Here is a 15,720-nt window from a genome sequence, read left to right on the forward strand (position 1 = left end):
TACCATAACACTCATAACATGTTGATTCTTCAAGTATACTGCTGTCTCTCGTTTGTGTATATGTTTGATCTAAGACGTCTTGTTGAATGTACTAGTAAATGCATATTTTGAAAGGAACAAGCCTTTAGCCCATGTGAGATTGGCTAGTTATGTCTTCCATTGGACTAGTAGACTAGCCCTTCCTGGCTTATATGCAATGGTTAATGTCATGTAATATTTACTAAGCAACAGTATATTAGGAAAGCCAAGAATCCCAACTCATCAGGAAAGGGTTATATGCAGCATTTGTTACACTTTAGGTAAGGGGCTAGATATTGGTGTTTGGGGAAACCTCTGTACACACAAATTGTCAGGACTGATGGTGTCGTCATAGATTACTGTGTTTAGGATTAGACATATGAAACTGTTTAAAACGGTATTTCTTCATAAGATTATTGTACATCTGTATGTTGCAGACTGTGGTGGAAGCTGTGTCTGCAGCAGATGATATCGACACTGAAGGCAATGTTGGCAGGTAAGCTTGAGATATCTTTGAGACATCATTAGTTTTTAATTCCAAGTTTTTCTTAAAACAACTTTATTCACCCTTTGCTTAACTGGGCTTATTTGTTATTAATATCATGAAGATATATTACTAGTGGTATGCAAGAAGTGCTCTGAGAGTTATATCCCTTTGTAAATAGACTTCTGTTTCACACAGCGTAGAAAATATCCTTAGTTACAGGTATATATATATGCTCTTCCTGATTGTGATGTAGTGTACATCTGTGGTATGTTGGCATCACAATGTCAGTTATGTTGGGAGATCAGTTGTAAGAAATTAAGATGGACCTTCTTATTTTTTATCTACACTTATGCTGTCATTGTTGATTAATGATTATAGAGTGAGTGTAACATTGTTCATTGTGCCAAGAATAATTTATTATGGTCATTCAGGGGTTAAAGTAGAGAAAGACATATTGATGTGAGTTGGTGTTGGTTCCAGCCTGGCAGATCAGATGCGTTTACTCAACTACCCGCAGTGGATGTCCCTGCTCAAGCACATCTTCTCCAACATGATGCAGCTGCTGCAGAGGACGCAGGTTGGTGGCATACATACAGGGCTTTGACCAGGCCTGCTCTGAGGCTGCGTGAGTGAGGGAGTGAGGTTTTACACCGCTCTTAGCAATATTCCAGCAATATCACAGCAGGGGAACATCAGAAATGGGCTTCACACATTTTACCCATGTCGGGAATCGCACCCGGATCTTCGGCGTGACGAGCGAATGCTTTAACCACTAGGCTACGTGACCACCACTTCTGAGGCTGATATTCGGACCCAGGTCTGCAGCAAATGTCAGTCAAAATTTCCAAATAGGAATAAAAAAATCTCAATCATGTTAATATAGTTGTATCCACTGTTATAGTTTTGTAGAGTTATTAGGTATATCACTGACAATGTGACCAATAGAGATGAAGAGGCTTTGAAGTTAGTTTTACATTAACATAAGAACTTTAACTAAATCCAAGTTTTGAGCAAAATAATGCTGTTTTCACAATTTGCCTGCCAAAGACACTTAATTTATAATCCTGGATAAATTCCAGACATGGCTTACAGGGGATTGAAAAGTTCTTTCAGTGACTAGCTCATCCAAAGTTTTGTTTCGAGAAGACCATGCTTGACACCTGAAATGTCTGCCTACTGACAACATGGCCTTGAAATGTTTATAGAAGCCCATAAAATTCCTTGAAATTTTGTAAGCTATGTCATCATGAACTCGGTTACCATGGTTACACTGTCATCATGGTTACACTCTGATTCACGTACTACTATAACCTTTTGTAACTATAGTTCTAATAGTTGGAGGTGCATGAGTGCCCCAGTGCTCGAAGGTGATACCATGTGCTGTTAAATCCCTCCTCCATGTTTGGATCCACTGATAGTAGGTTTGAATCCAAGATTTGCCCTGATTAGGATCATTGGTTTGTCTGCACCATCTTCATGCTCCTGGTTTTCATGAACATCAACAACAAGGATCACTTTGGCTGTTCCACCCATATCATTTTATAACTGAAATACTGTCCAAAGTGGTATTAACTCCAGCTCTCTCACTCACTACAGTTTGACAAAGCAAATGTTTTAATTGTGGCACAAGTCCTGTGATATATTTTGTGGGTACTGTAAGAGTGTTGTGTGTGTATTTCCAGGCATTCCATGGTGTGATGAGTGATGTGATAGGGATTGCAGCAGGCAGGACAAAGGCGCCAACACCTGTGTCAACACCAACGTCGGCGGACAAGCAGTTCCTGGAGGAACCTTCCCATCTCCATGTCTCTGTGTGAGTATACACACAGGTTTATAGTGCCATCCAATCAAATTACTCTCACAAGCAAGAGAGATATTGTGCAAAGTTGGAGATGGTTGGATGAAAGTAGTGATGTCACTTCAAATCTTAAACTATGTTGGCAAATCGGTCCTGGGTATAAATAAAAAATATGCTGAACAAAAAGAGGTACAGATCATGAATATTTTGGGGGATATGTGTTTGTAGTGAAGACTGAGCACACAGTTTCATAAAAAATATCCCCCCAAATAATCATGATCTCTTATGTGTTTTGTTCCGTAAAATGCACTGAATAATTCAGGATGGATGTTGTGATTCAGTTCGGTGGCAGGTATGAACTCTGGTCTAATTCTTCTCTCTCTTGTCCCCCCCAGGAGTGAGGATGTGGATGTGATGATTACGGAAGCAGAATACACCAAACTGAGCCTTGGGTTGAAGGAGATGCTTTGTGCCGTCTGTGATAACGCTCACGATCGCTGTGTCAAGGTTGTGGTAGCCAGGGCAAAGGTCAGCCATCACAAAGTTTTCATTGAATAGCAAAGCATGCTGTTAAAAGTTTATTTGTCCAAATACCAGTGATGACATATATAAGTCAGGTTTGAATAATTAGATGCAGATTGAATGGGACTGGCTGCTTGGAAGCGTTGTCATATAAACTGATTATAAATATGTCATATGTACACATATATCATATCGACCCGTGAAGATCTGGGTTCTTCAGCAATCCATGCTTGCCATAACAGGTGACTATGCTTTACGTAAGAGGCGACTAACGGGATACGGTGGTCAGGCTCACTGACTTAGTTGATGCATGTCATCGTATCCCAAATGCGTAGGTAGATGCTCATGTTAATCATTGGATTGTCTGGTCCAGACTTGGTTATTTACAGATTGCCGTCATATACCAGTAGGTGGAATATTGCTGAGTGGGGCGTTAAACAACATACAAAACAAAACATATATCATATAAGTATGAAATATCCGTGTCCCTCTGAAAAGTTCGTGGTATATATAAATCTCTGTGAACTTAAATTTTAAGATACTATTTTCTGTTGGTGTGTACAAAAGTTCTCAAGCCACTGTTTGACTCAAACCTACTAAATATGTTTTATTTTGGCTACTGATTCATTTGATGATGGAAATGTTTTCTATGACTTGTCCGCCATAACACATCATGAAACAAGCAAAACCGTATGATGGAGATGTGTATTCTATTGCAACAAAGTGAATCGTTACAGCCCTATCAGAGATATATTTCACTTGTTTGTGCTGCTGATAGCCCACAATTAAATTAAATTAAGGAATATCAAACAGGTCATTTCAGACATAACATCTAGCCATATTTGTTCAATTCTGACATAAGATCTGTCCACATTTGTTAAAATTCAGACATAAGATCAATCCACATTTGTTCGTCAACAGGATGGTTTCCTGGAGAGACTCTCTTCCTCTGAGTTTGTTGCCTTGTGCAGGGAGGTGGAGGGCTTCGTCGGTGAGTGCGAGACCATCTGCGGCCGACCCAGCACCTCACTCAGGGGCAGCTTACAGAACCAGGTGAGAACCGTACTGGTGACCAGTAACTGCATGTGCAGTGCTTCGGCCAAATATGTTCCCCATGTGAGTTGCAGTTCACTGCTTCTGTGGGGTACTTGATTGAGCGTGTGCCAGGAGTGCGTAAAGTCGGTGGTTTAATCCCTGGTGGCGTCATACCAAAAGATGTTAAAAGATGTACTTGTTGTTACCCTGCCTGGAGATAAAACAAGGACTGTTCGGAGGCAGGATACTGTGTCTGAGTCGGGTATCCATGTTTAAATGTAGCATTGTATCTCAATGGGCTATCACTATAAAAAACGATGTTAGCCTGGACTAGCACAAGCAGCCAAATACCCACGTGCATCACGGTGCTATATAAATGCAGTAATCTTGAATGTGACATGACACCCCATTTCATCTCACCTCACCTTGTTACAGATCAGTTCAACAGAGTCAAATGTATATTTGTGTGTAGATATAATTTGTTTGTAATCACTGCATTGATAACAAAGGTGGTGTCTTGTGCTGTGTGTTCCCATGTAGTTTTGGGTGTATGATTGACTTGCCCTTGCATGCGTTTGTGGTCAGGGGCAACCGGTGGGGCAGGATACACACTTTTTTGCGAACACTTCATATCACTTTTTTTTATAGTGATTCATAATAGACACATGTTTTATGATAGAGTCAGACTTGTACAATGGACTCTTGTGGTGGAGATTTCTTGTGATTGTGGAAATTTTTTTTTTCGTTTTTTATTATTTTGAATAGTTTTGTTGTTGTTGTTGTTGTTATTATTGATAAGCTGCTGTTATTTTCACAGGCAAACAGGTTTGTTGCCCGATTCCATGAAGAAAGGAAAAACAAACTCAGGTAAGGAACACTTAGAAATTAACATACGACTCCAGGGCTCACCATTGAATTTAGAAATGGTTCTGAAACAAACTGGGGTTGAACCTGAGATATTATCTTTGATTCTACTCATGTAAGTTGATCCCAGCTAAGATACTATAACTTATATGAAGTGTATTGGGCAGACAGTAGGGCCGCAACGAATACACTGTGGGGCGAATATGATTCATATCACGAATATAGGGTAACGAATACGAATATTAATTCACAAATACAATAACAAGTCACTGAGTCAGCAGTTGATGTATTATTTATTATATTCAGTGAAACAATAAAAAAATTAATTATTTGACATGGTTTGTTTATTATTAATATACATGTATTATACATTTATATACTGCACTTACCCAGGTACTAGTATCTGCTCAAAAGCGACAATGACCAGTGACCACATTACTGTCAAATTAATTTTATAAGAGTGTTGTCATTGAAAGGTGTCATCTATGCATATAATATGTTCTTGTGGATATTTTTAAGTACAGGGTATGTAACTACACATGACTGCATATTTAATAAATATATTCGATTCTTGTGGCCACGAATAACGAATTCCATTCATGAATGGTTACGGTTCGATTCACTGAATACACGAGTGAATCATAACAGCCCTAGCAGACAGACACCATATTTTCTAGAGTATAGTGCGCAGCCAAGTATAATGCGCACCACCATCTAGGTGATTCACGTTTTATAACCAGACAGTGTAATTACGTGATTATTTGTGTTCTTTAGTACATTGTGTCATTGTATGTGGGTTGTTGTTCATGCCGTCAACCACTGGTCTGTTTGGCTCAGACTGATTATTTACAGAGTGATTTATTTATTTATAGCTGGAGTATTGTTCACTCATTGTGTAAGGAAACTTGTTAGTGAAGAATACTTACTGTTGCTTGTGAGTTCACTATGCAGGAAATATCAGCTGTCCTTCATCCGCCTACATTTGGTACTGCATTGTGGTCTGGTTTGGAGGAAGATGCTTCTGTGTAGGTGTTGCAGTGATGGCTAGAAAACCCTGTCCATTGACTAAGGCATGTGTCCACCTCCTGTGTTGTAGTCTCATCCTGGACAACGAGAGGTGGAAGCAGGCCGACGTCCCCACAGAGTTCCAGGACCTTGTTGACCACATCGCAGCTACAGGTCAGGGTCATCACACGGTCAACGTTGACCTCTCAAAATCAGTCTCAGAACCATAAACGTTGAGAGTACAGTATCTGTTGTTCCCCCAGTAGGAGTAGGAATATGAGACCATCACCTCAATAAGGATATTGCAGGAGTCATAATATTACATTGTCTGAACCACACATCAATGTAACAGAGATCCAGTTTCACTTCCAGACAGAGTCCATTCAATGTTCAAGGCCTCTGTCCCAAAACACAAGAATATACTGGATAAATGCCTTATTATTATGTAGAACTTCAAAATAATTTGTACATTATACGTTATTAGAGGGACAGATTTTTTAAACTTTCGATGGAAATAGGCCATATATTTAAGAGTTCTTATGCAGTCAATTGACATCAGAGATATAAACTTGTCAACTGTGGGTGGGCCTTCATCTAAGCATAATTCTTTTGACGTCAAAAGAAGAATATTAAGCCAATCTTTAATTCAGTGGTGTTTAGTTGTAAAAGTAAACAAGTCAGGTGTTATTGTACAAGCTATATGCAAATGTCTACACTTGAATCTGGATTTATGGCCATGACTGGTGACGATGCCAGCGCTTCCATCAAAACCAAGAAAATGTCAAACTTTCCTTTTAAATGCGTCACAGCTTGTATTTTTACCTTTTTAGGTGATGATGTTCTTTGGTTAGCAATGTTTCCTCCATTTCAGGTTCATTGTCCATTCCTGAAAGAAGAATAGATTCAGGCAAGTCACATTGTGCTCTCTGTATTCAGTGGTACTTAATCTACTTATGTTTGTATGTGTGTTTGTAGAAAGATTGAAGACAGTCTCCTTTTAGCTAATCTCTTTACATGCTTTGTGTGTATTTGTGGCGGCGTAAAACAACAAACCAACCAATCGTACCCTGACATCATGGATCGTTATTATTTACATGCCACTGTCATACCCTGGAATATTGTTGAATGCTACGTCAAACAAAAAAATGTTACCAGAGCTGACCTTGTTTGGGCTTAGGCTGTTACAATGTGTGACTGTGATGATTGTGTTATTGTAACCACATGATCCTCATTCTTCCTCTTGAGTATCAACAAGCTGTGAGCTGGCTGTCCTTGTATACTTTCTTACTCCAGTGTCGTGGACCAATGCTGAAACCATAAGCTGCTGCCTTGCCTGCATTAAAACTCTACAGACGTAAATCGATATACATTTGTTAAAAAAATAATTTCAATTTTTATTATTTTGTTCTTTGTTGTCGAATAGGTACATTAAATAAGAAACTATTTTGAATGTTTTTCATTGTAACAGATGGTAGGAAGCCTTCAGAGTTCATCACTATAGACGGAGAAAAATATGCAGTGGTTGGGTTAGTACTGTCAGTAATGTCAACTAAAGCTGGAGTTCTATTGTATAAAGTGTAATGCATTAAAAAAGTTTAAACCCTATGAAAAAGCTTATGTCTGAGTTGTATTGGATATAGTATGTTGGTTGTGTATATTAAAATACATACAAACCGGAAGCTATGCCTAGTTTGTCCAAAATTGCTAAGTCGAAAGGATTTCAAACGCACTGGACTATGAAATGTTTTTTTGTGTCTCATTTCTGTTGGATTTTTGGTGATATATTGTCTCCTCCCTCCCTTGCAGCACGGTGCTGATGTTGATCAAGATGGTGGTGGAGTACTGCCAGTGTCTCAACGACATCCCCACAGCAGCCCCAGACCTCCTCACAAGGCTCATAGACTTGCTCAAGGTAACATTGTGTAACCAGGCACATAGACTTGCTCAAGGTAACATTGTGTAACCAGGCTCATAGTCTTGCTCAGGGTACATTGTGTGACCAGGTTCATAGACTTGCTCAGGGTAACATTGTGTGACCAGGCACATAGACTTGCTCAAGGTAACATTGTGTAACCAGGCTCATAGACTTGCTCAAGGTAACATTGTGTAACCAGGCTCATAGACTTGCTCAAGGTAACATTGTGTAACCAGGCACATAGACTTGCTCAGGGTACATTGTGTGACCAGGCTCATAGTCTTGCTCAGGTAACATTGTGTGACCAGGCACATAGACTTGCTCAAGGTAACATTGTGTAACCAGGCTCATAGACTTGCTCAAGGTAACATTGTGTAACCAGGCTCATAGACTTGCTCAGGGTAACATTGTGTAACCAGGTTCAGAGTTATCATGAAGTCATTGCCAGGCTCATAGATAATCTCAACAAAACATAATTTAGCCTGACTCATCACTTGCCCAAGGTAACAATGTGATAATGCTTATAGATTTGCTCAAGGCAACATCCTGTTATCTATGAGCTTGTGTGAAAATTCTGATTAATTTGTCTACAAACATGAGTGATTGATTTAAATGGATGATTTTCTTCTGATTTGATAATTATGGTTGTGGAATTCCTGTTGTCTACAGCTAGTATACCTGGTAGTTATTGATTGCCTTGTGTTGTAGACGTTCAACTCCCGGACCTGTCAGCTAGTCCTGGGGGCTGGAGCTCTGCAGCTTGTTGGCCTCAAGAAAATCACAACCAAAACACTGGGTGAGACATTAACTGTATATATGTAAATAGTGATCATATTTTTAATATTTTAGGGCGATAAACTACCATGGTTGTTGCTGGCAACATGCTCCTGTCTTGGGGCAGAAGCAATCCTAGTACCCCATGCTTTGTAAGAGCTGACTAATTGACCTTATTGTATGAATCATTAGGTCTCAAATGTTGGATAATTGCTCATGCTATTAACCACTGGTTTTCTATCCTCAGACTGAATTATTATCAGATTATCATTATATTGCTGACTGGAATTAACAGCATTCACTGTTAACATTGTATAACTTCACACTCAAAAACGTTCAATCTATTTTATGGTCGCATGCAAACAATTCTTGTATGGACCGTACAATCCAGTGATTGATATTATGAGCTGTGATCAACTCTGTCGGGGGTACGATGACACTTAATCAAACAAGTCACCAAGCCTGACCACCTGATCCATCAAGTACCATCTGACAACAGCTATAGGTTGCCAGGGACCATTTCTAACCCAAAATCCCCAGCAACCTCTGCATGTCGTAAGAGGCGACATAACGGATCACGTGAACGTGCTCAGTGACTTGGTTGATTAAGTGACATCATACCCCGATGATATGGGATGTTGTACATCATATCAATTTCTACACATTGTACCCATGTCGGGAATCGAACCCGGGTCTTCAGCGTGACGAGCGAACGCTTTAACCACTAGGCTACCCGACCGCCCCACACATGTGTCATAGAATGGTTAACTTTCATTGAGAAAATACCCTAAAATGTACAGAACTTTCCATTTGTGTAGTTATCCTTTGTTTACATTGGTTGTACAGCTCCAAATGTTGTCATCAAAGACCTATGGAGAGCTAGCGATACGGCCACTTGATGTATAAAGATATATTGTCATGCACCTCACTGTCACAGTTGTATATAATTATTCGAAACAATATGTAAAGCTCTCCGAAAAACTGGCATTAGGCCAGACTGTTCTTATTTCAGAAGTGTGTTTGTTTACAAACAAGAGAAAAGTCCAGTCACGTGATATGCAAATTAGCCTGTGGAATTGGTGTTATGCTAAGTCACCACTGCGCCAGAGTGTGCTGAAACTTGTGTTACCTATGTAGTATGTAACACTTTGCCTTCCCCACCTAGCGCTGGCGTCGCGGGCCCTGCAGCTGGTGGTACACTACATGCCGCGGGTGAAGGCACACTTCGAGGACCAGCTCCCCTCACGCAACGTCAACATGCTCAAACACTTTGAACAGATTATCAAGGTCAGTCACAGTGATTCACAACTTGTTTTTTTATGGACATTTTCTGCTGCTTTGACATACTTAAAGCCATGATTCAAAACATGGATGTTTGGGGAGGGGGTGGGAGGGTCATCAACTGCTGGACGAGTATAGAGATTGGGAACATACTGTAGCTCACCTTTCAAAAGAGACCGCCTCCGTGGCCTAGTGGTAGAGCGTCCGCCCGGAGACCGGAAGGCCGGGGGTTTGATCCCCGGCCGCGTCATACCAAAAGACGTTAAAAGATGGTACTTGTTGTTACCCTGTCTGGCGCTCAGCATTAAGGGGCTAAAACAGGTACTGGTCGGCTCGAAGTCAGCATACTGTGTCTGAGTGGGGTATTCGTGTTAAACTGCGGCATGGTATCTCAGTGAGCTAGCACTATAAATCGGCATCAATCCGGACTAGTACAAGCAGCCACACAAACACACACACGAACATGCACGTCGCTATATAAGTGCAATAATCTTGGACGCGACGTTAAACCCCATTTCACCCCACCTCACCTTTCAAAAGAAAATGCCTGGCATCCACAGTGTTCATGTGGATCTTTACATGTGACCTACCAGGAGAAAAGGGACCTTATGGGTGCAAGGATACAATAGTGCAGTGACGTCAACTTACTTCAGTGAACATTGCCATGTGTGATGTCATGTATCTCTTTAATAAATATGAATTGAAGCTTGTGAATTGTATTTTTGTGTTCCAAAGATGTTTTAGTTTTAAAATATAAAGAAAACTCAAAATGAGATTTTTTTCAGCCCATCCCCGATCTCATGGTTGGTCAAATATTATGTTTCATCAGACATGTATTTTTTTGAAACAGTATCATGTTATGGTTATTTGGCTTGAAAATAATGCAATATTTGTTTTAAAAAATGAAAAGTCACATCTTAGAAGTTTAATTATTTTTGGGGACATTACCAATCGCTCATTAACTGTGGTTCACATTGAATTGATGCCTGATTGATTTTTGACAGGACTACAAAGACCACATAGATGAAATCAACAACAAGCTACTCACTATCATGGAGAACATGATGGAAGCACAGCTATCACAGGTGAGTACAGGGGACAGGGTGTGTTAGTTGAAGACAACATTCTACTGTAACTTTACTTTTGGTACTAATAACTAAATAAATAACACTGGATAACACATGTGTCAGCATCAGATGTAGAAATAAGCATCATTATGGAACTTCCATGGATTAAACTTACCAGTATACAGTATTTCGTGAGGCAGTTAGGTTGGTTGTTGAAAACGTCCATCTCTTTCCAGTATGAAGTGAAGGCACCAATGCCATCAGCGTGCTTCAGGTCCCTCTGTAAACAGATGGCCAAGCTGCATGAAGCAATCATTGAAATTCTCCCAGTTTCTCAGGTCAAGGTGAGTTAACTTTTAGATGGACCGCCTCCATGGTCTAGTGGTAGAGCGTCCGCACGGAGAGCGGAAGGTCCGGGGTTCGATCATACCAAAAGACGTTAAAAGATGGTACTTGTTGTTACCCTGTCTGGCGCTCGGCATTAAGGGGTTAAAGCAAGGACTGGTCGGCTCGGAGTCAGTATACTGTGTCTGAGTGGGGTATTCATGTTAAACTGCGGCATGATATCTCAGTGGGCTAGCACTATAAATCGGAATCAGTCTGGTCTAGTACAAGCAGCCACACACACACACACGTGCATGCACGTCGCTATATAAGTGCAATAATCTTGGACGTGACGTTAACTCCAATTTCACCTCACCTCACCTATCTTTTAGATTTAAGAGTACAGTTTGTCCATGACTGTTTGTTTATTTGTTGTCTAATGCCACCACAGTCTGCAATATGCCAACTGTATAGTTGCAGCCTGTAAACAATTAAGTCTGGACCAGACAAACCAGTGGTGGATATTATGAGCATGGTCCCATGTCATCAGGTTACAATGACATGTGGGGCGGTCGGATACCCTATTGGTTAAAACGTTCGCTCATCACGCCAAAGACCCGGGTTCGATTCCTGACATTGGTACAATGTGTGAAGCCCATTTCTGGTGTCCCCCGCCATGATATTGCTTGAATATTGCTAAAAGCGGCATAAAACCAAACTCACTCTTCTTCACTCTACAATGACATGCAATGAACCAAGGTACCTCTTTAAACAAGCATTGGTTACTAGGTACCACTTCTCCCCTGTAATCCCCATAACTGAATGACTGGACTCTTTCTGTATTGCAGGCATTGTTTGTGAGAATCAACCAGTCTTTCAAACAGATACTCAGCAGGCACCTCGTCCGACTCAACGTGTGCAATGATGGAGGACCCCAGTATGGGTAGGTATTGCAGTCAAACGTATCTCAAAGATGATGGTGCATTAATGCAATAATGATAAATGCAAAGGACTGCAAGAGCCGATATCTCATCTGTGCAGCTGTGACCAATTCCTACCAAGTAGATCACACTGAAGACAAGACCATTGGAAAACAGAAACATGAAATACTTGCTGAGTAATAATATTAATATTCATTTATTTCCTTTTTTTCAGGCTTGTGACTTCGGACCTTTTGTTCTATGCTGGAAATTTTCGAACTTTGAAAGGAATAGAATGTTTGTGTGAAAATATGAACGATGTATGGTTACCAAGGTGACAGATATGAGTGTGATTTTGTGAAACCAAAACAAAGAATTATTCAGGGCATCAGATTCTACATACAGATCATCATCATCACCATCTGTCAACAGCCACATGCTTGCATGACCAGGGTGGTAGCCTAGGAGATTGACCGTGCAACCATCTTGGATTACGCATCTTGAGGCATGTGATGAGAAAGAAATCAGAACCAACCTAACCATGGACCTGCCAACAATGTCTCCACACCTGGAACAACCTATTATAATGCCATAGTGCTTCCCAACCTGCTGAAAATGATGTCTTTTTTCGGTTTCGCTGATATCAAAATATTTGAAGAATCGGTGTGCCATAAATATGACAAACATGCTCCTTTTTGTGAACAAGTCCATTTGGATCCATTCCTGCTGTAAAGACAGCATCATTTAGTTTACTTCTATGATGTGCCTGTGTGACATGCTTTCAGAGAGTCACAACTATTACGAGGGTTTTATCAAAGTTCATCCATGGTGATTGTCATGTTTGATAGATAGTCAGGAAATCACACCGAGTAAGCATCTTTCATTCCGATATCATGCATATGATAAAACTCAGAATCAGCCCTTTTCCTTCAAAGAAACAGGTAGCCCAGTTCATTTAAACCCATCCAGCATTTGATTTTTTCCAGACATTAACACTCACCTGCATGGTATCACAGTATAACGAGGGAGCACTCTATAACAAGGGAGATACAGGAAGAATGTTTTTGAGGGAAAGGCCATGTATAAAACCATTGATATTATTTCACTACTTTACACACAAAGGGATTGGTACCCTTGCAGTCAAATTGTTCACTTTCACATACACAATATCTTGGCAGCTTTTGATTGGGTGGCCAGACATGTTGGCTCTGTTGGATGATGTTTCAAATTTCTCACTCTTTGTCGCCCTCAGTGGCGATTCCCGAGCAGATTGATCTTCATAGAGTAGAGCTTGGATAGGTTATCTCTGTTGCCTACACTGCCCTACCACCATAGATCATAGTATGTAGGATTTATGAGGATCAGAGGGGGGTCATCAGTCACCATAGTCTACACATGTCTGAGGAAAAAACAGCCTTGGTAATGGGCAAATCGTCTAAAAAACATGATGCATACAGAAAAATGTATTGGGATCTTGTTAGGATAGATTGCTTCTTAAAGATTTTGCTGGAGGCATCGTCAATACTTCACAGATTTGTGTGCAATACATTCTATATCACCCATGAGTATATGTGGTGCGCTGATGTGGGTCTATTTTGAGGAAGACATCAAATGAACCCCACTTGAGATAATGAGTAGAGCAGATGGCTGCAAGGCTATGGTACAAGTTGTCAAAGGAGAAGAATTACATTGCGATGTAAGCTGAATGCTCACTGGTCTCAGCATTCACTTGAACCAGGCCTCCGCTTGATTGGTTGGTTAAGAATAGCCACCACATAGCAAAACTCCCTGTGTATTCACAGGTGATGGAGGAGTGTATGGACACAAATTCAGTGAGTATTGACAGTGTGCAGAAGAGGGTCACAGATGACCCAGTGGTCTAAGGCAAAGTCTATGCAGAGTTGCATCCTTTAGTCATGTCAGGATCCGCTGTTTGTAAGTTTCAATCCCAGATTTGTTCCAGTTATGATCCTAGGCCTGCACAAAGTGGTAAATGTTGACAACCATGACACTTTGGGCTTTGCTCCGACAATATGCTGGTGCGTGATAAAACTGAAGTGGCGGTAAATCCAGTTCAGTCACTCACATGCCAAAGGTGAATATTGAGTTCTGTTAAGGAAAAAGCATTCTGTGATTTGATAGGAACATTATTAAGGCAGGTTTTTTTTATTACTTGGTGTATGTATCAGCCAGTCAAACATTTCACACATATATATGATCAAACTAAATTTTCTTCTTTTTTTATTGCCAAGTCTTACAAAGTTTTGAAAAGAAAAAGAAAATCTTCAAAGCATGACCTTAAAGAAAGGGAAGTAACCCTTTGACTTGGCCTTCTTCTGAAAATACTTTTACGAGATCACTTGTTTGGGTTTTAAAATGTATTGTTATATACGTGTTAACCAGCATCCCAATGGTTTAGGAACAAAATCTGTAATCCAAGTAATAAAAAGAAGGCCTGTTTCACATGATTCCATTTTGAAACCAAAGTATTACAGAGGGGCGGACTTTAGTGCTACATGTTTCGAGTGGACGCAGGAATTCCAAATCACATGCTGTCCACTTGACTTCTATTCACATAGTATAAGTGTTGTCTTTTCTCATAATAAATCTATGTTTTGTAAATATTTTCTCAAGTTGTGTGTACATAATAACCGTCTTTCATTTGACACAGGTTGTGTTTATGGCTGTCATTATTAAATCCTTCTGTGTGTAGATTGTGGACAATGTGACAGTTCATGTGAATATGAGTGTGTGATTGATTATGTGATGCTAATTTGTTAAATTATTGAATATATTATTTATTTATGTGGAAGTGAATCATATATATTGGGGCTATAACTTGTCACCATACTATCAAAACATCATACATTGTTCCACAATATACATGTGATTTCATGATAGCTTGTGTCAGTACAAAACACTACTTGTTCACAAACACATGATACTGTTACAATGAAACAAGTGGATCCAGAAGTGCAGGGGATGCACTTTGTGACTTGAATATAATATGCCCCCCCCCCTTTTTCACAATTCTAGAGCCACCTCTTCATGGTATTAAGATTAATTGTAAATTCCATTTTCTTAGTGTTTGGATGACTTCGACTTTCCGATGCAAGTGTGTCCACTATCCTATGTGAAAACTTGACTTTGATATAGGCTAGTGGACACTTAATGACTTAAGGTAGCCGTCAGTTTCAGTGTGGAAGACTTAGATTGACTAAGTTGGTCTTCTTGTTGCTAGTCATTCCCTTTGATGATGAACCTCTCCTTGGCATGACGATTGTCAAGTTTTGTGTACACCCAGTTCAGCACCACCTGCTGTGTGAATTAGGAATCAAGATATACAGTGAATTCTTTTTATATTCAGAGATATTTATACTAACAAGATTATGGATTTGTTGACATGGCATTTACAAATCATATCCTGATTTAAAGTTCTGATGAAAAACATTTGGTTTGGGTACAAAGTGATACACTCATATTGAAATACAGAATGGAAAATCTGTGACCAATTCTTGTGACCATTGAGAGGGAAATACAGTTTTCTTTGACCAATTCTTGCAACCATTGGGAGGGACATACAGTTTTCTTTGACCAATTCTTGCAACCATTGGGCGGGAAATACAGTTATCTTTGACAAATTCTTGCAACCATTGGGAGGGACATACAGTTTTCTTTGACCAATTCTTGAAACCATTGAGGGACATACA

At 40.0% G+C, this 15,720-nt stretch overlaps 1 protein-coding gene across 1 annotated transcript in view; it reads left to right on the forward strand.

The window, feature by feature from the left end:
- The window catches only part of LOC124137019 (vacuolar protein sorting-associated protein 54-like), a 35,263-nt gene extending 20,631 nt beyond the window's left edge, over window positions 1-14,632 (forward strand). Inside the window, exons 11-26 of the mRNA XM_048403844.1 lie at window positions 456-514; window positions 986-1,082; window positions 2,188-2,318; window positions 2,699-2,831; window positions 3,747-3,878; window positions 4,678-4,727; window positions 5,821-5,903; window positions 6,601-6,636; window positions 7,198-7,255; window positions 7,536-7,641; window positions 8,353-8,440; window positions 9,584-9,705; window positions 10,704-10,784; window positions 11,003-11,110; window positions 11,939-12,033; window positions 12,246-14,632. Of these exons, the coding sequence (XP_048259801.1) occupies window positions 456-514; window positions 986-1,082; window positions 2,188-2,318; window positions 2,699-2,831; window positions 3,747-3,878; window positions 4,678-4,727; window positions 5,821-5,903; window positions 6,601-6,636; window positions 7,198-7,255; window positions 7,536-7,641; window positions 8,353-8,440; window positions 9,584-9,705; window positions 10,704-10,784; window positions 11,003-11,110; window positions 11,939-12,033; window positions 12,246-12,348 (1,482 nt within the window). The 3' untranslated portion in view covers window positions 12,349-14,632. The remainder of the gene's footprint in view (window positions 1-455; window positions 515-985; window positions 1,083-2,187; window positions 2,319-2,698; window positions 2,832-3,746; window positions 3,879-4,677; window positions 4,728-5,820; window positions 5,904-6,600; window positions 6,637-7,197; window positions 7,256-7,535; window positions 7,642-8,352; window positions 8,441-9,583; window positions 9,706-10,703; window positions 10,785-11,002; window positions 11,111-11,938; window positions 12,034-12,245) is intronic.
- Window positions 14,633-15,720: the final 1,088 nt, after the last annotated feature.

The sequence above is a fragment of the Haliotis rufescens genome, unplaced genomic scaffold (assembly GCF_023055435.1).
Source record: "Haliotis rufescens isolate VD_foot unplaced genomic scaffold, xgHalRufe1.0.p SCAF_3, whole genome shotgun sequence".
Taxonomy (NCBI): Eukaryota; Metazoa; Mollusca; class Gastropoda; order Lepetellida; family Haliotidae; genus Haliotis; species Haliotis rufescens.